Source organism: Colletotrichum spaethianum (assembly GCF_022836535.1).
Source record: "Colletotrichum spaethianum MAFF 239500 DNA, contig13, whole genome shotgun sequence".
NCBI classification, from domain to species: Eukaryota; Fungi; Ascomycota; class Sordariomycetes; order Glomerellales; family Glomerellaceae; genus Colletotrichum; species Colletotrichum spaethianum.
This window is the reverse complement of record NW_026054783.1, coordinates 876,223-893,606: the sequence shown is the minus strand read 5'-3', so window position 1 is coordinate 893,606 and position 17,384 is coordinate 876,223. Positions and strand designations below refer to the sequence as shown.

General features: G+C 51.2%; 7 protein-coding genes and 1 non-coding gene across 8 annotated transcripts; 6 read left to right on the top strand and 2 right to left on the bottom strand.

The window, feature by feature from the left end:
- Positions 1–800: 800 nt before the first annotated feature.
- On the top strand, positions 801–2,753 carry ColSpa_05927 (drug resistance protein YOR378W; the record flags this gene model as incomplete). The annotated part of the gene is made up of 2 exons (XM_049272139.1): positions 801–2,112; positions 2,167–2,753. 2 exons carry the CDS (start codon positions 801–803, stop codon positions 2,751–2,753), a joined length of 1,899 nt encoding a protein of 632 aa, XP_049128096.1.
- Positions 2,754–3,696: 943 nt separating this feature from the next.
- On the top strand, positions 3,697–4,298 carry ColSpa_05926 (putative mitochondrial pyruvate carrier 2; the record flags this gene model as incomplete). The annotated part of the gene is made up of 2 exons (XM_049272138.1): positions 3,697–4,054; positions 4,120–4,298. The coding sequence occupies 2 exons, from the start codon at positions 3,697–3,699 to the stop codon at positions 4,296–4,298; spliced, it is 537 nt and encodes a 178-aa protein (XP_049128095.1).
- An 843-nt stretch (positions 4,299–5,141) lies between these two features.
- Positions 5,142–5,854, bottom strand: ColSpa_05925 (arylsulfatase; the record flags this gene model as incomplete). The annotated part of the gene is made up of 2 exons (XM_049272137.1): positions 5,142–5,296; positions 5,362–5,854. The coding sequence occupies 2 exons, from the start codon at positions 5,852–5,854 to the stop codon at positions 5,142–5,144; spliced, it is 648 nt and encodes a 215-aa protein (XP_049128094.1).
- Positions 5,855–5,871: 17 nt separating this feature from the next.
- On the bottom strand, positions 5,872–6,816 carry ColSpa_05924 (arylsulfatase; the record flags this gene model as incomplete). Its single annotated transcript, XM_049272136.1, has 3 exons — positions 5,872–6,230; positions 6,293–6,454; positions 6,519–6,816. 3 exons carry the CDS (start codon positions 6,814–6,816, stop codon positions 5,872–5,874), a joined length of 819 nt encoding a protein of 272 aa, XP_049128093.1.
- Positions 6,817–8,166: 1,350 nt separating this feature from the next.
- Positions 8,167–8,262, top strand: ColSpa_tRNA_160. Its single transcript has 2 exons — positions 8,167–8,202; positions 8,227–8,262. It is a non-coding gene; the product is annotated as a tRNA-Arg (tRNA).
- Positions 8,263–8,605: 343 nt separating this feature from the next.
- ColSpa_05923 (putative U6 snRNA-associated Sm-like protein LSm5) lies at positions 8,606–9,312 on the top strand (the record flags this gene model as incomplete). Its single annotated transcript, XM_049272135.1, has 4 exons — positions 8,606–8,764; positions 8,815–8,955; positions 9,011–9,061; positions 9,121–9,312. 4 exons carry the CDS (start codon positions 8,606–8,608, stop codon positions 9,310–9,312), a joined length of 543 nt encoding a protein of 180 aa, XP_049128092.1.
- Positions 9,313–10,289: 977 nt separating this feature from the next.
- ColSpa_05922 (uncharacterized protein) lies at positions 10,290–11,700 on the top strand (the record flags this gene model as incomplete). The annotated part of the gene is made up of 2 exons (XM_049272134.1): positions 10,290–10,367; positions 10,423–11,700. The coding sequence occupies 2 exons, from the start codon at positions 10,290–10,292 to the stop codon at positions 11,698–11,700; spliced, it is 1,356 nt and encodes a 451-aa protein (XP_049128091.1).
- Positions 11,701–13,125: 1,425 nt separating this feature from the next.
- ColSpa_05921 (trehalase) lies at positions 13,126–14,922 on the top strand (the record flags this gene model as incomplete). Its single annotated transcript, XM_049272133.1, has 1 exon — positions 13,126–14,922. The coding sequence occupies one exon, from the start codon at positions 13,126–13,128 to the stop codon at positions 14,920–14,922; it is 1,797 nt and encodes a 598-aa protein (XP_049128090.1).
- Between the last annotated feature and the right edge of the window lie 2,462 nt (positions 14,923–17,384).

Genomic DNA, 17,384 nt, shown 5'->3' with positions numbered 1-17,384 from the left:
AATCACGGTGAGCTTGGAAGAACCAGAGGGGTTGAGGGGCAGGTTGGGCAAAACAGATTGATAGCATCGGAAACTGGATTCCGAAATAAGGTAGAGGGAGCCCAACTACCGGGGTTTGCTGCTTAGACTTGCCTGTTTTAGCAAGTTAGGAAATTTCAAAGCGCCGTCGACACTGGCGTAAGGGTCTGGATCCTTGTGCAAGTCTTACGAGTGGAGCCCTTATGACGGCTTTGTTCGAAACGGAATCTTCCCGTCCCATCGAAATTTTCGAATCAAGCACCGCATCGGCCAGCAGTATTCAGCCTTACACATAGATAGCCAGTACCCTAAATCCAAGGTCCCTGAGACATTTTTACAGCCTCCGGTACTATGTCCAGTACTATCCATTGCTCCCGATGGTACCCATCTCCGTTATAGACTAGCCCAGAAGAAACCTGACCTAAGCTTGCTCGGCACGCATGCGACTTCACCACAGACAACTGTTGCGTAGGATTGGCGCGCAAGTGATGTGGAAACCTTTGTGGAGCATCATGGCATGTGAATCGCCTGAGGTCGGAGATCAGAATGACAAAATCCTGCCGTGTGGCAAAACCTGCCCAACCAACAAGGTTTTATTAAGTCGACATCACTGCAACTTTTCGTGGAGCGAGTCCAATATGAACACAATTTCGAACACAACGCTCCGACACAAATTTGAATCCCAAGACGCTCATGCATCTCAGTAGAATTCGTTGAGGTTGAAACTCCTCCACGTATTGGTGTTCCTGACTATTTCCAGAACCCAACCAAAAAGACCTAAGATGACACACGAGAAGCGATCTCTCGACCATCGGCTCTCAGCGGACACGGACAGCGAGCCCCTTGGCCTTCGCACCTCGGCATTGGAAGAAGTCCCGACTTTTGTCCCTCCCGTTGGGTTCCCAGGCATGCCCGTCACCCGCCGTAGAAGTACAGCCTCACAAACCTCGCGGGTGACGTTCGAAAATGACCACTCCGAAGACCTAGAGGAGCTCGTTCGCAGTGCCTCGGCGATGAGCAAGCACCGATCTCGGGACCGGCGCGAATCTCAAGACAATGTCTTTGAGCTGCCCTCTTTCCCAAGAGCAGCGAAGCAAGGCCCCGTGAGCACAATCCGCGAAGTACCCTCAGAGTTCACGACGCCACAGTCCACGCGCCCTCCATCTCCCATTTCTGGCTTGACCTCGGGACCGCCCTCTCCTGAAGCGACCTCCGGTACGCAGACGCCTGCCGAGTATGAGATCGGCGCCGGTCAGGCCTACCCAGATATTGGCACCATCACCTCGTTTCGAGGAGCCGTTGTGCTTCTTTGCACTTGCGGGGCTCAGCTTATCGATAATGTCTTCATGACAGGGGTCAACATTGCTCTTCCCGCCATCCAGAGGGACTTCAAGGTCAAAAATGGAGAGTTGCAGTGGTTGATCTCGGCCTACACTTTGACGTTTGGCGGCTTCCTCCTGCTTGCTGGTGTGCTTGCTGATCGGTTTGGTCGCAAGCTCATTTTCTGCTCCGGCATGGCAACACTTAGCATCTGGACAGTGGCCAACGGCTTTGCAACCTCTTTCATCCAGCTGGCAATCTTCCGAGCTCTGCAAGGTATTGGTGCTGCGATGACGGTCCCCTCGGCCGTCGGCATCATCAGCAACTACTTCGTCGCTAAAGACCGAACTCTCGCGCTGACCATTTTCGGTGCCGCTGGTGCTGTCGGCTTCTGCCTCGGTCTAATCTTTGGCGGATTTCTGACCTCTTCTCTTGGATGGCGTTACATTTTTTATATCCCCACTGCAGTCAGCGGTGCCCTTGGCGTTCTTGGCTGGATTCTCCTACCCAAAGACAGGCTCGAGGGCAACTCCAAGCCCAAGCTGGACTTTGTTGGTGCTGGGCTCTCTACAGCTGGCCTCATTTTGCTCAGCTTCGTTCTATCGAGCGGTGGCGAGTACGGTTGGGGCAAGGCCTTCATCATTGCCCTGCTCATTCTCAGTATCGCGTTGATAGTTGCCTTCACCTACGTGGAGAAGAAGGTCCCCAACCCTATCATGCCGCTTTCACTATGGAAGCTTCAGAACTTTGCCGCTCTCTGGATTGGCGGCTTTGGTAAGTTGATTGTAGATTCACCAAGACAAGAAGAGGTGGCTAACTTCTTCCCAGTTATGTATGGCGGATATCAGACAACAGTTTATTACACAACCCTCATCGCCCAGGAAGTCAACAAGCTCAGCGCCGGCGAAACAGCGCTTCGCTTCCTTCCGATGGGCGCAACAGGCTTCATTTTCAGTCTTTCCATGTCTCGCATGCTTGAAATCTTCAACACAAAGTACCTTCTTATTGCGGGCATGGCCATCTGCGCAATCGCACCTATCCCTTCGGCACTTATGAAGCAGGACGACCTCAACTTCTGGAAGCACGTCTTCCCAACCACCGTAATGGGTGTTGCTGGTACGACAATAGTCTACTGTACCATCACCGTCGTGCTTCTGGCCTCGGTACCCGTCAACGTCAAGAGCCTCTGCGGCGGCATGATCAACACGGCGTTCCAGATTGGTAGCGGCGTGGGCCTTGCACTCGCAAGTGCTGTTGTTCAGGCTGTGGACATAAACAAAGGCCATAGCCAACTGCAGCAGTTTAACACTGGGCTGTGGTGCTGTGTGGGCCTTGCTGGTATTGGCGTGGTTGCCAGTACGTTTGGAGTGAAAAACATTGGAAAGGCTGTCGGTGGCCCGGTAATTACCCATTAACGATTGCATAACGATTCGAATGATAGATACAATTTTTGGAAGTGAAGGTTTTAAGCGGAAACTTCTTATTTAGACTCAGGCATTTGGTACAGGATCATCCATGGATTTTAGTTGTAGAGGTTTGTTGAGACCGGTGACTGGAAATTGGTATTGTTTGGAAAGACAAAGCAATTGTTTAGCAAATCAACTGGTAATGTGATAGTCATAAATCTCACGCATTCCACCATGTGATAATTTCAGGAGTTATCTTACGCCATGGTAAGCTTTGCCTGTTACTTAATCAAGTTCAATAAGGGAGAGAGCTTCGTCCCGTTTTGTTGGTGGGGATGTTCCCAAAGTTCTAGTTACTAACCCATGACCTGATCATCTAGGAAGGAACCATGAAAACCCTCAGCAGTGTAGTATTCCCGTTGTTCACATTCCCCTGTGCTTATGGGACAAGCTTCCAGGCGGGTCTGGCATCAATGGTTAATACCCGAGCCATTTCTAAGGCTTGGCCCAATGGGGGCTTCGACACTAGTCACCTACTACTGAACCATCAGAATCGCCAGCTACGTGTGAATCAATGCTATGTAAAGTACGCTGGAGTCAACCCCAATGGAGGGTCCATAACTACGCACTAACTCCCAGCTGCACTAAAATCGGACTCAGCCCTGCTGAAATTAGAACCATGCCAGTTCGCAGCCGTATGTCCGGGAACGGAGATCGAAAATGAATGGAGGCAGAAGGCCCCACTTACCGGCCGGAGTTTGCAAATTATCCACTTCTATCCGATGGTGCTCGGAACTTACAATTACAGCTGATGCGGACTCGTCGCTTCGCACTGAAGGCACAAAGACACGAATACTTATAAAGCTTGAAGGGAATCTTTGTGCTTTCCATATTGCAACAACCTGGCCAAGAATAGGATATATCACTCTTTACCCCGCCTAACACAGACACCATGGCTGTCTCTCTGCCTGCGTTCATGACAAATTTCGCCCCCTACCACATCATCTCATACGCGACCCTGCTCGGCACATCACTTTTCCAAACCTTTATTAATACTAAGGTCTGCCACAGCGAGCTTCCAAAGTCCGCCTTCACGACATTGCAAAAACGCCTCTTCCCTGTTTACTTCCGATGCCAGGCAGCTCTCTTAGTATTGACCGCCATCACATTCCCTCCGTATGGCCCGCCATCTTTGCTTAGGGAAAAGCGCGACTGGATCCCTTTTGCAATTATTGGTCTCACAACTATGGCAAACCTCTTCATATACGGACCGAAGACAAGACAGGCCATGATCGACCGCATTCATCAAGGTGAGTCCTGGGTCCAAGCCCAGACCGATGTGGCTGGTCGAGTATTGACCACTAACATACAACAGAAACTCGCGATGCAAAGCGACCGGATGCTGTGGACGAGCCAAGCCCGGACATGCACGCTGTCAGGAGGCGCTTTTCGTTTAGCCACGCCATGAGTATTCATCTCAACCTCATCGGCATTTTTGGCATGGTGTGGTACGGGGTGAGACTAGCTGACAAGCTGAACATTGAGATGGACTGAAGAATTATTCACTTATTTGGAAATATTTAAGAGGCGCACTCTACTCTCTTCCATGGTTCATTTGGATTCTGGAATTTAGTTGCATTCACTACTTGTATACACCACGATTGGTGTATTTGCTCAAACTTATCACAAGATTCTAATGAAAGCCCGAAAAGCACTGTATGTCTAGGCCTCAGTAGGAGTAGTCAAACTAGGATGTTGAATTCCATATCATGGAACTCGAACTAACTCTAATTTTACCTTATGTCCCGCTAACTTGGGTTGAGTCTACCCAGGCGTTTTAATTTATGATGTCCAAGTGTCTATTTGTACACCGCAGACACTGTATGCAGGCGCCATCAGGGGAGATACCGCGGGCAAAAGTTTTGCAACTCGTTCATTCAATGCTGATTCTAGTAATGTCTCAAAGGTCCTCAGACACCACTGATTGCTCAGAGTCTTGTAATCTCTTGGTTGTCATGGATCTTCTTTCCTTTAATTACTTATTTGTGTTTGAAAACCGCTATAGAACTTTACTCACGGGTCATAAAAAACCAGAGCATCCTGGACACCCTCAGAGCTAATATCGTAGAAGTCCTTGCAATCCGAAAATGAGATTTTGGGCTGTCTCGCATAGAACTCGTCGTACTTGGTGTCAAGGGCATCACGGAGGTTCTCAACGCCACCCTCAGGATGAATGTGCTTCCAGGGAAGTCTGCAGATTTCCGCCTTACAGCTCTTGAGAACCAACAGGAGGGCATCGAGTCGGTCTTGCACGACAGACAACGGACGGTCCAGGAGTTTGCCGGAGGCGCTTCTGGCAAGGTTGTTCATCTGACCCGGATCCTTCTGTAAGGAAGGTTAGTGAGTGTTCATCGTGTCGGAAAGCATCAGATCTGGAATCGCACTGACCTTCATATCGTAGAACTCCCGCTCATTGCTGCACCAGACCGAATAGAACAGACTGTATCCATCTCCAAGGACGCGCATGGCCTTGTATGTATTGTTCGCAGCAACTGTGGAAAGAGATAGCGCTTGTCAGCAAAGCAGACCTTTAACCCTCAGAACTGGATCTGCTTACCGCCCCCGAAAGCGTCGTACCCCCGCTGGGTTCCCCAGAACTCAACGTTTACATGGTCGTGCTTGGGGTCATTCTGAGCTTTCGTGATACTTTCTTCAGAGAAGGGAATGGGAGATCCATCGAAATCCTCACGCAGGTTGATGTTGGCAAGCGAAAAAATGGTCGGGGCGATATCAGTGTGGGTTGTGACGAAGTCGACCGTCTTCCCCTTGGGCACACCGGGACCGCGAATGAGGAACGGCACATTGATGTCCTCCTCGATAGCGCATGTCTTACCAGGCTTAAGCCGGTGCTGGCCGATGTGGAAACCGTTGTCGGACGTGAATATCACATACGTGTTGTCGAGAATTCCGGCCTGGTCGAGGCGCTTGATTATAGCGTCAACCATCTCATCGACGGACTGCAGCGTTTGGAGACGGCGGCGGTAGTAGTTGTCACCGTAGGCTACCTCAGTGGCGTTCAGCTGGGGAATGATGAGTCCCCAGTTGGCCATGCTGGGCTTTGGGATCGTTAGTCGCCATTTTTGAGACTGAGACGACGGGACAATAGAGCCCTCACCTTCTCAGGATTGAAGTTGTAAGTACGAGGCACAGTGACGTTGGCAAAAAGGTTCTCGTGTCTCTTTGCCGGGATAGGCGGCGTGGCACCTGCACTTGTTTCGCCGCCAAGGCCGTTGTTGTGAGGACCAATTGGCGCGACACCAAGGAAGAAGGGCTTGCTGCCATTGAATTTGAGAGCGTCATCCAAGAAACCCAATGCTCTGTCGGCAACCAAGTCATTACTGTACTCGCCAGGGAAGGTCTGAGGCGGGCTCTGGTTTCTCTGGAACGTGGCGTTCAGATAGAGATATGTATTGGGGTCCAAAAGGACTAATTGATACACATCAGCAAGGCAACATGATACAACATCATGTCCATAGTCGGAAACTTACAATCACTGCCAGTCCATCCTTTGGGGAAGGGATTGTTCCAGTTGTCGGTGCTGTGAGCGTTGAAGAGCTTGCCAGTGTAGTAGGTGTTGTATCCAGCATCCTGGAGCCATACAGGCAGATACTTCTCATTGTAGCCCTGGGACACAAACTTAGGGTAGCCACCTATTAGTTTGGTTAGAAATGTCCACCTGCCTATGATAGAGCATGGTTGTGAATGTCAACTCACCGTGGGGAGGCGTAACGTAAGTGACGTTGGTGTTGTGGGCCGCCTGGCCTGTCAACAAGCTGACGCGAGACGGACAACAGATTGCAATGGTACAGAAATGTTTGCGGTAATACGTGCCCTCTTTGACAAAGTGCTTCTGGACATAGGGCATGTAGTCAAGGGAGCCCAGCTGCTCGTCCTGGTCGTCCGTCAGGATGAAGACAATGTTGGGCTGGCGCTGCTGCACCGTCTGAGCAACAACGGCGGAGGCGCCAAGCGCCAGCGTCGCCAGTGTCGACAAGCTAGGGACCGGCAACATGGTTTTGTCTGTCTTCTCGCAGATCACGAAGCTGGATCTTTGATGCACGTGCAGGAACCGGATAGCTAGACCAACTCAGATTAGCCTGTTGAAAACATGGAGGTTCTTATATGATGTATACTAGTAGCTATGACGGAAGAGTCCGCGACCTAACGTCGAAAATCCAATCCCGTGGATTGCAATACTTCTCCAAAGGCTCAATGCAGGGCCGAGTCCGAGCCTACTGCAATCACCGGGGCCCCGATGCCTCGGTGGTACCGTCAGTGGGTCCCCGAACGACATCCGCCCAGTTGTTGACCAACCGGGTGGCTTTCAGGCCAGCAGACTGGGCCTTTGGACGAAGTCAACGGCTTTCGCAATCGGGGCTGTCGATTTCGCCATTTTTTCCGCTAGCCTATTTCCACTACGATCACCACCTTTTTGGTCAAGAATCAGGGTGTTCTTTCGGCTTTGACTCCATTTACGACCAGAAAACAATATGTTCAGACTCCGCTAAGTGCTATCAGAATATATCATTCATGGTGCCGCTTGGCTGTAGAGCATCGCTAATCGGCGCTATGCTACCTGCATTGAATGGCGCCCACTTCCCTCCGCTCCTCGCAAGGCGGTGCCTTGGACCTAGAAATTAATCGCGTACGCTGAATGACTACAGGTGCCAGGGAAACGGTTCAAACAGGCTGTTGTCTTAATATGAAACTGCAATTGGTGCTCTCTTTTTGGGTTTCTACTATTGGGTGAGATAGACGGCACATGCTGAGCTAGCGCATTTCGAACAAGCCTGCCGATTGAGGTCTTGAACATTCGAAACCATGCAAAGAAAGAATGCACCGCATGTTTTCACTGGCTGTCTTGATAATGCCTTTTCGACGCACGCCAAATATGTTTAAAGTGACATGTGGACTTTTAGGGTTTTGAGTTCAGACAAATGGAGCACAAATAGAGCCTCACAACCCAAGCCACCAAGCTTATGAACTTTGACGGGAGATCGAAACTTTGCTACTTTTTTGTTTCAATAACACTTCTTCATCCAGTAGCGGACGATTTGTCCTTCTTGAACGTGCACAATCTCGTGCAAGAGGCCAGAGAGAACGGGATAGTTGGGGGGTTATAGCATGTTGTGAGGGTTTATTCAACCTCAAGTCAAACCAACACGTTACACAACCCAAGTAGGGCACAAGAAGCTTCAAAAGAGCTCAGTCAGTTGACTTCACCTTAAAAAAGAACTCTGGATGGCCCTAGACGTGCGTTTCGGCTCGAGTCATGAGTCATGACGGTATCTCACCATTCATAGCACCACTAAGTTCCATTTCGTCCAACGCATCCAATCAACAATTGGATAGACACGAACCTGGCCGGCTGGCGCAATGGTAGCGCGTCAGACTTCTATCATCTCATCTATGAGTTATAGCGATCTGAAGGCTGCGGGTTCGAGCCCCGCGTTGGTCATACTTTTTTATGCCTTTCAGTACAACTTTTGGTATTCCTGGCTACCTACTGGCTGTTAAGGTCTCGGCGGGAAGAACATTGTGAGATGAGGAAGGAGCATGGGACAAGTCTATGGGGCGAGTAGTGTCTACCTTGGGGATGCACTACTGACTTTTCTGGTTTTTATGAAGGACCTCAATTCCACCATACTATTGATGACCCTCACTACTATGCTCTTTCGACATTTAACCGAATCCAGGGTTTGATTCTTATGCGGGATCAGTTACGTCATGCCGTCGTGGCTGTAGTTGCAGCCAGGCGGTATCCGAGTCCGGCGCTCGCTTCTCACCGAGGGCTCACCGAGATGCCCCACTTGATTACTGGTGGTCGCATAGTCGTAAACTGCCCGCGTCAAGCTTCAGTTCAGCTTCCTTTCCCACGGCAAGCTTCAGAGCCCAACTTCCAAAATGGTACGTCGCAGCGCTTCCCCTCGAAACTCAACAATCTGGCGATCCAGATGCGTGTATGCGATACCTTGTCCGACTCGCCAGTTCGCTAACGCAGCCGTCGCAGTTACCCCTCGGCCTCTTGAACGCCGCCCAAGGGCACCCCATGCTCGTGGAGCTGAAGAATGGCGAAACCCTCAACGGACATCTGGTCATGTGCGATACCTGGATGAACTTGACGCTGAAGGAGGTCGTTCAGACGAGTCCGGTACGCGCCGCCCGCTGGTTCCCTGATACTTGCCTCGCGACTTACGATGATGTAGGAAGGCGACAAGTTCGTCAAGATCCCCGAGGTATACGTGAAAGGAAATAATGTACGATCTGAACGCAAGCATTACCCGCAGAGGCGAACATGATGCTAATGCGCCTCTAGATCAAGTACCTGCGAGTCCCCGACGACATCATCGACGTGGTCAAGGAGAACCAAGCGAACCACCAGCAAGGAGGCTTCCGCGGTGGTAGAGGAGGAAACAGAGGGGACCACGGAGGCCGCGGCGGTGATAGAGGTAGAGGCAGAGGCCAGGGCCGTGGAGGACGGGGACGTGGTAACCGTGGTGGCTCATGAGGATATGCTCGACACCATCTCGACGAGCCAGCCCCGGCGCACCAATTTCTACGGTGGCCCTACATTATGTCGACGGAGAGACTCCTCTGAGGCACAGACTCCATTACTGCAAGGCTTGCGCAAGGGGAACTAGGCGTGCGACTGTCTTCCTAGGTCGATTGTCCTCGAAGAATAGGATCAGCAGCCTTTGGCCGCACCTGGGAAGCATGCAAGCCGACAAAATCATTTTACGTACTTAAAACATGGAAAAATAGAACCCTATGAGAGGCCATGTTGTTTTTTCAGTCTACCGCACGTGTATCTGCTTGATCGCGGACTTTGTTCTAGAGCGAATACACCTTGGTCAATGTCACGTGACTTGACAGACCGGGATCTTCTCGGTGAGGGGAGCTCCGAAATCTGCGAGCTGAAAGCTCCTCAAATTCAAGCTCCTTCCCGCGCCACTCATTCTCATTGCCAGTTCCATGTCGGGCTCTCGACTTGTTTTTGATGGCTTATGGCGTTGCCTTTGCCCTTCTGCCGACGTACACGTAGCGGCTAGGCTGCTCAATTCCTCCAATCTCCCTCGAGTATCGATCGCGACGAGCCACCGAAGACATCCCGTCCTGACCCCTCGCCCGAACGCTATCCGTACACAATGTCGTCGACACGCAACAGCTGCGTCTTCGGCACTGCGCCCAGAAGGGGAACCTGGACCTTCCGATGATAACATACCATCAGCGGACGATGCGACTCGAGGAGAAACGCGGCACGACGCGACGTCGACCGACCCAGCACCCGATCCAAACAGGCAGCTTCGAGCTGCGCCGTTGCCTGCCATTTACGATGCTCTGCAGGTTCTTCAAGGCCAGCCAAAGAGTTTCCAGAAAGTAGCAACGTTCATCACACACTTGGTCCAGTCACGGAATGCCGAGCTGAGCCCCAAACTGTACGAGCACCTAGTGATTGCGACGGCCGACGTCAAGGGTTCGGCCGCGATGCTGGGGCAGCTGTTCGCCGAGATGAAGCAGCTGCAGCTTAAGCCCACCACCTCAATGTGCCATGCTGCACTAGCTGTATGTCGTTTCTCGGGAATCTCCGCGATTTGGCTTCCCGCTGACTTGACCACAGGCCCTCGCCGTACACCCTGACTATCTAGTCCGAAACGAGGTCCTTGCCGCCATGAAGCAGTCTTGGACCGAGGTTGGCAGTGAAGGACAAGCTCATGTTGCCCTTGGTCTACTCCGCGATGGACAGTTCGAATTGGCGCTCGACGCATTGGAGGCCATGATTGACAAGCACGTACCCATTGCTCCTTGGGTTTACGACATCTTCATATTCATGTTCGCCCAACACGGATTTGTCGACGAAGCCATCAAGCTGGCGCATAGCAAGGTCCATACCGGAAGTGAAACGAACCTCACAGTGTGGTATATGCTCCTGGACACTTGTGCTCAGGCGTACCATTACGAAGGCACGAGGTACATCTGGGGTAGGCTGCTGGAGACAGATAGGGAGCATTTATCAGATGGCACTCTACTCAACGTCATCAACACAGCCGCGAGGCAGTACGACTACGAGCTTGCCACAAGCGCGGCCCGCCTGGTTACTCAAAGGGGTAGCAAGCTATTTGCACACCACTACGAGGCTCTGCTCGAATGCTATGGCGGCGCAGGAGATATAACAAGTGCGCTGCGGGTCCTTTGCATTATGTTCAAAGCCATTTCCGTTGCACCGTACGCTAGCACCCGCTCGATATACTGGTGGATCAAGAAACATCCGGAGAGCATAGACTCTGCGCTTAGGACCCTCACGGAGTTGATGTGCAATTACAAAGTCCCCATTGCAGCCCTCAATGTTCTCATTGAAGCCGCGGTAGATACCCATGGATACGCCAAGGCCTTGGAGATTTACCAGAACGCACACAAGTACACTGAGGCGACCCCCAACCATGTCACAATTCGATACGTTCTGCAGGCGTGCGACGACACGGAGTCTCTCAAGGCTTTGGTGGCAGAGAACCCAGAGTTGGCGTTGAGGGGAGACCGGAGCGCTTTTGGCAAAGCCATATACGAATACGCCATTTCAGGGGACCTCGATCTCGCGTACAAGTGCGTAGAGCAGTATGGGGAGGCCCCTGAAATTTCCGACGGCGAACGGCCCGGGAAACCAGAATCCTGGATACCTAAGAAAACGCTGCTCACACTCATCAGGAAGTCTCTCGACGCGCAAGATGAGCGCGTCTGGTGGTTGGTCGAGCAGGCCGAGAGACGAAATATCGATGTTAAATCGGGTATCGCGAAACTAATGGCGTCCTTTGCAGATGAAGTAAAGCGGAGCACAGGATTGGCGCACGAGGATCATGCTTTGGGTGTTGAATTGGAGCCGCGACATCACTCTACGTCGTGACTGAAGAGCAAGGCAGTATTCATGCCCAAAATCGGCTGTAAATCTTCTGATTGAGGAAGTCGCACAGCGATGCGGAATATGCCCTGATAACTGTATAACACACATGTGGCCAAAGTCACTCAATATCATACATTCCAACGCATCCCTTGTTGAGGCTGAATTGGTGCGACATGGCTTGTGTGTTTGTGAAAGCAGCCACTGTTAAGATTTGAAGGCAGTAACATCATCTTGATGTCGACGAAGAACTGATCTACTTCGGATGATGACGCAAACGTAGCGCCCAGACGCTGGCATCTGTTGGACGGCCGGCTCCAACTATATCTGACCTGGTTGGCTGCCATAGTTTCATATCTAGATAAGACTATCTTGAAGACATGAAGCTCCAACGTCTGATACGCCGTTTCTTCTGGAACTTGGCATCAACTGCATTAATAATAAGTTGACATCAGCGGCATGGAAAGAAGAAGAGCAGTCTCAAATAGGGGAGTGGTGGGTGCGCTGACAATTGGCTCAGAGCTTGGCGCAGCAGCACATAAGCTTCTTTGCTAGCCTGGCCAACCAAAAGCTGCGCAGAAAGAGATTTGTTGAATCTGCCGGATGTCGCTGATAAATCCGCCAAACCCCGTGGGGGATTAGTGATCCTGTCGCGTACTAGTCGTTATCTCGCTCCCCCAATTTCGCTGTCTTAGATTGATTTAACACTAACACCAGTGACTTATTGATGAATGGAAACGCGCGCTGCCTCCGTTGCATCGAATCTTAAGTCCAGCGCTCGTCGAATTGCACGCCATCTTGCTGTGCCTCAACGTCATGTCAGCCCTAGTGGTATCCCCCTACCAATCCACTCGCTCGGGTCAACGACACACGTTAAGTCCAGGTGAACGGAAAGGAAATGACCCAATGCCAAGGCGACACGGATAGATGTTACTACGGCCCACGCAGATAGATTTACGACGCCTGCGTCCCTCTAGTCCACACCCGGTTGGTGCATGTACCGTTCCGGCGCGTTCAAACGCTTGGCCATGAGTTTGATTCATAATACTACACATGCCGGAGCACTGCACCACACCTTAACTCTGACTCTGACTCCTAAAGCCCGATGCCGTGGACGGACCAATGTTTGAGTCCTGCTCAGTCATCAGCTTTCAGTTTGGAAATCATCTTGGTGTTTCTATCACCATTAAGCTTCCGGTTGAAGCTCAAGATGAGGTTTGAGTATTTAGATGAAGGGGATTCCGGGCTAAGGTTCGTCTTTTGTCTTGTCAATCCATCAACGCAACCCACAATCATCATACCCAACACGACAAAGACTTCACCGTCTTGAAGTACACATCAGACGCTTAGAAGCGCTTTATCCACCCTACACCTGCCTCCATCAAACCCCAAACGTCAACACCCCACGCCACAGAATCGCCAGCAGTCTCCATGGCGCAAATAATTCGAGATGCCCCGATAGGGCAATTGATTCGCTTCATCACTCGCAACAAATTGCTCCAATACCCCGAAGAGAAGCCTGACTTCCAGCTCCCGCAACAATGGCTTGACGTCGTCGAATCGGAGAAAGAAGTCCCAGCAGAAGAAGCAACGATTGCAGCATCGCTGAGATCCTCCAACTCAATCCAAACCGACGAGGAGAATAAGCTGTTCCCAAAGGAACTCGAAGATGCGGCTTCGTATGACGCATCCCTGCAACGGACACGGAGCAGACAAGAAACGGTTCCTTACACGCAAGATCGGCTTGAAATCGACGAGATACACGAGATTCAAAAAACAAAGAGCATGCCGATTGTCCCAAAGAAGACAAAGGATGGGGTAATCTTGGTTGATTGGTACTTCAGCGACGACGTCGAAAACCCGCAGAACTGGACCAACTCGAAGCGTGGCCTCATCACTGCCATTATCTGCATCTACACGTTTGTTGTCTACATGTCCTCGGCAATTTATATGCCTTCGATTGAGGGTGTCATTGCTGAGTTCGGTGTGGACATGACAGAGGCCTCGCTTGGGCTGGCACTTTTCGTCCTGGGCTACGGCATCGGCCCCTTGCTGTTCTCCCCTCTCTCTGAGATCCCTCGTATCGGCCGGAATCCCATCTACATCGTTACAATGCTTCTCTTCGTCATTGTCTCGATCCCGACTCCTTTGGTTGGAAACTACCCTGGGTTGATGGTTCTTCGCTTCCTGCAAGGTCTCTTCGGCTCTCCGTGCTTGGCATCAGGCGCTGCCTCCTTGGGAGACATGTACAGTCTGCTGAATCTTCCCTACGCGTTGGTCTTTTGGGTCTCTGCTGCGTACTGTGGCCCTGCAATCTCTCCAGTCCTGTCTGGATTCTCTGTTCCTGCGATGGGATGGCGTTGGTCCCTTTGGGAGATCCTTTGGGCAGCTGCGCCAGTCTTCCTCGTTATGTTCTTCTTCCTTCCCGAGACCTCGTCGCCCAACATCCTCCTCCGCCGTGCCGAGCGTCTCCGGAAGCTAACAGGCAACGACCGGTTCATGTCACAGTCGGAAATCGATCAGCGCAACCTCAAGACATCGGCCGTTGTCATCGACGCGCTGATCAAGCCGCTCGAAATCACAATCAAGGACCCTGCTATCCTCTTCGTGCAGGTATACACCGCCATCATCTACGGCATTTACTACTCCTTCTTTGAGGTTTTCCCTATGGTCTATCCGGTATATTACGGCATGAGCATTGGCGAGGTCGGCCTCGTCTTCCTGTGCATTCTCGTCGCCTGTCTCCTCGGCGTTGCCGTCTACGTCTCATACCTGGCCTTCTACATGATCCCGCGCATTAAGAAATTCGGCTTCCCCGCCCAGGAGAACCGTCTCGTGCCTGCACTCCCGGCTTCGCTCGGCCCCACCATCGGACTGTTCATCTTCGCTTGGACGGCATCTCCGGCCATCCACTGGATCGCTCCGACCATAGGTATCACCGTCTACGGCGCCACTGTCTTCATTGTGATGCAGTGCATCTTCGTCTACGTTCCTTTGTCATACCCCCAGTACGCCGCCAGCCTCTTCGCGGGCAACGACTTCTTTCGCTCCGCGTTTGCGTTCGCCAGTATTCTGTTCGCACGGCCGATGTATCTCAATTTGGGCGTTGCTCGCGGCACGACCTTGCTGGGTGGTCTGAGCACGATCGGCATCATTGGGATCTGGCTGCTTTACTTCTATGGGGCTAGGTTAAGATCAATGAGCAAGTTTGCAGTGTCGTCTGATTGAGAAGAGGGGGGGGGGTCTGTACGACAGTAGGGCTTGAGGAGAACAGCCTTACATTTTTGTAATCTTTGTTTGTTGTCGTTGCTCGGAGCATTTATGAGAATTAAAGTAATTAGATAGATGAGAGAGGCGTTAGACTAGAATCACAGCGCCTTGGTTTCGACTCACCACAATCAGTTCATTCCCCTACCAGTGATGAATCTTAAATTGAAAACCTCGAGAGATAGCACTCTATCTAGTAAGATACTAAATACCCGAAAACCGTTTGTCAGGCGGTCGTCCTAGACTATTTTGATTCTCTCCATCTGAACACCTTCGAACCACATTTTGTTGTGCACGTACTCTGTCCACCCGTAACCTATGCGACGAAACTCCTTTTCTTTCCCCGTGGGCTCCAAGAATAATCCATGCCACCGACTATGAGCAGTGGGGCCTTCCTTTCTTGTTCTATGAGCCACTTGTAGACAATACAATGGGTGGTCGTTAGAGTAGAATGCCTCGTCAAAGACAACTTGTCCTATAACCTCTCCATTCTCGAAAAAGTAGTCGATACCCGCGTCCTTCTCCCGGGTGGTGTTGATTTCCACGACTGACTGGTAAGCCTCATCCTTAGGATTCATCCGTTTGTCAAATGTCCTGACCCTTCCAGTCAGCATCATGTGGCCAGACTGTAGATTCCCTTTGGGGTCTAGACCGCACGGTGAGACCTCCGTCTCAATGTCTTCTACGACGATCTCCAGCGTACCATCCGAGATCGCCGGGTGTCCTCTGATACTGATGCCGCCCTCCAGAGACGCCCAGCTCCAGCTCGGTGCACGATAGCCATCTGCTGGTGGTACAAGCCAGCCGCTCTTCCGATGCCACAGAAGTCCGAGGCACAAATTACTTTTCCATAATCCTGCCACGTACTCTACGCCAGTCCTTTGTTCCATCACGTCTGCTAAACCCGAAAGCGCTGGAAGTCTATCGGATGACTTGGTGATTCCTCGACATGAGTATGGCCCAACCATTGAGTACCAATCGAGCTCCCATCCAAATAAATACTGAGGGTCTTGATATCTTGCCATTGAGTGTGACATGTCTGGGCCATCATCAAGAGTATTCCACTCGGAAGTTATACCGTCTTCTGTGAGCCTATCCTCTTGGCACTTCCAAAGAAGCTGGTCGACATCAAAGTTGATCATGCGAGCCGACAAAACTTGTTCCTGGAGTACCCAGGCGCGCGTATGTAAGGTCCTCTTGTCTAGATTGCTGAAGTCGTCAGGGCAAGACCGAATGTGTACCTTGCTGCGATGGCTACTTCCTGGCTGGCAGTATCCTATCTGAGGATGGCTCAAAGTGTGTTCCCGGGGAATGAAGCAACCACCCCTTGAATCCTGAGATGCTGATGCTGCTATGGTCAAGAATGACGAAAAGTAGATCATTCCCATCTTGGTACTTTCGAGTTCCCAGTCTTCCTTGGAGTCCTGGATGATGCAGAGAGAGTCAATCCAGAGATATTGCACCCCCATTGCCCTGGTTATGATAACCGCATCGCGGAAAGTACCTGGAAGCTCCGACAAGGGTAAAGCTTGGAGGTGCTTGGTTATGGTATGGCTGGTCGTTCGGATGACAGGATGACGGCCCCAGCAGTGACTGAGTGTCATATAACGATCAATCTTTCCGCCCGTTTCAACAAGTCGCGGCTCTACTTGGCCCTCTTTTCCTACATCAATTACTCTCGTTGGCAAAGGGCTGAGATCCCGACGACATTGCGCGTGATTCTCTTCGCAGCTTTGAACCCATTTACCCAGCAATCCTAATTGTTGTGCAGGGTGTTTGATTTGGCGGGCCAACATGATACCTTTCAGATGCTGCGTTGAATCGATATCTTCTTCATCAGCATAAAAACTGAAGTCACAAGATACCCGAAGGCTATCGCATCGAACTTTAAGATGATAGATATCCCCTGGCTCCCAGTCGGGGTGGGTGCCGTAATCCCGGCGACCTCTCATCAAAACAGGAGACACCAATTGCCCCAACGAGCTCATCTCTTTTTTGATATCTCGGTCAAACTGCCTGAGTTTCTTGCAAAAAGAGGTCCAAAAGAGTCGGCAGACGTCGCAAATAGGTGCGTTCTTCTCGAGAATTGTGACAGACTTGTGCACGACGACATCTTGGAGATCGTTGTCCTCATCGACGAGGTTGGCTAGGTCGAGAGACTCGCAAGATGAGCAAAGCGGCATGTTTTTCGTGAAACCCTAGGAAGACACCCTCTGAGCAGATGATGAAGACTCGATACGGTAGAGCAGTAGAAACTTCTAAGGGTATGGATGAGAAAATGGTGGAATGTGCTGTTACGTATATCGCACACCAAAGCTTACAGCCTACAACAGGTTTAGAGTTCTCTCCTTTGTTGCATCCCAAGCGTATCAGTGAAAAGTCGCAAAGTACGTGAGGAGGTTCAGTAAAGCAGGAAAAATGTA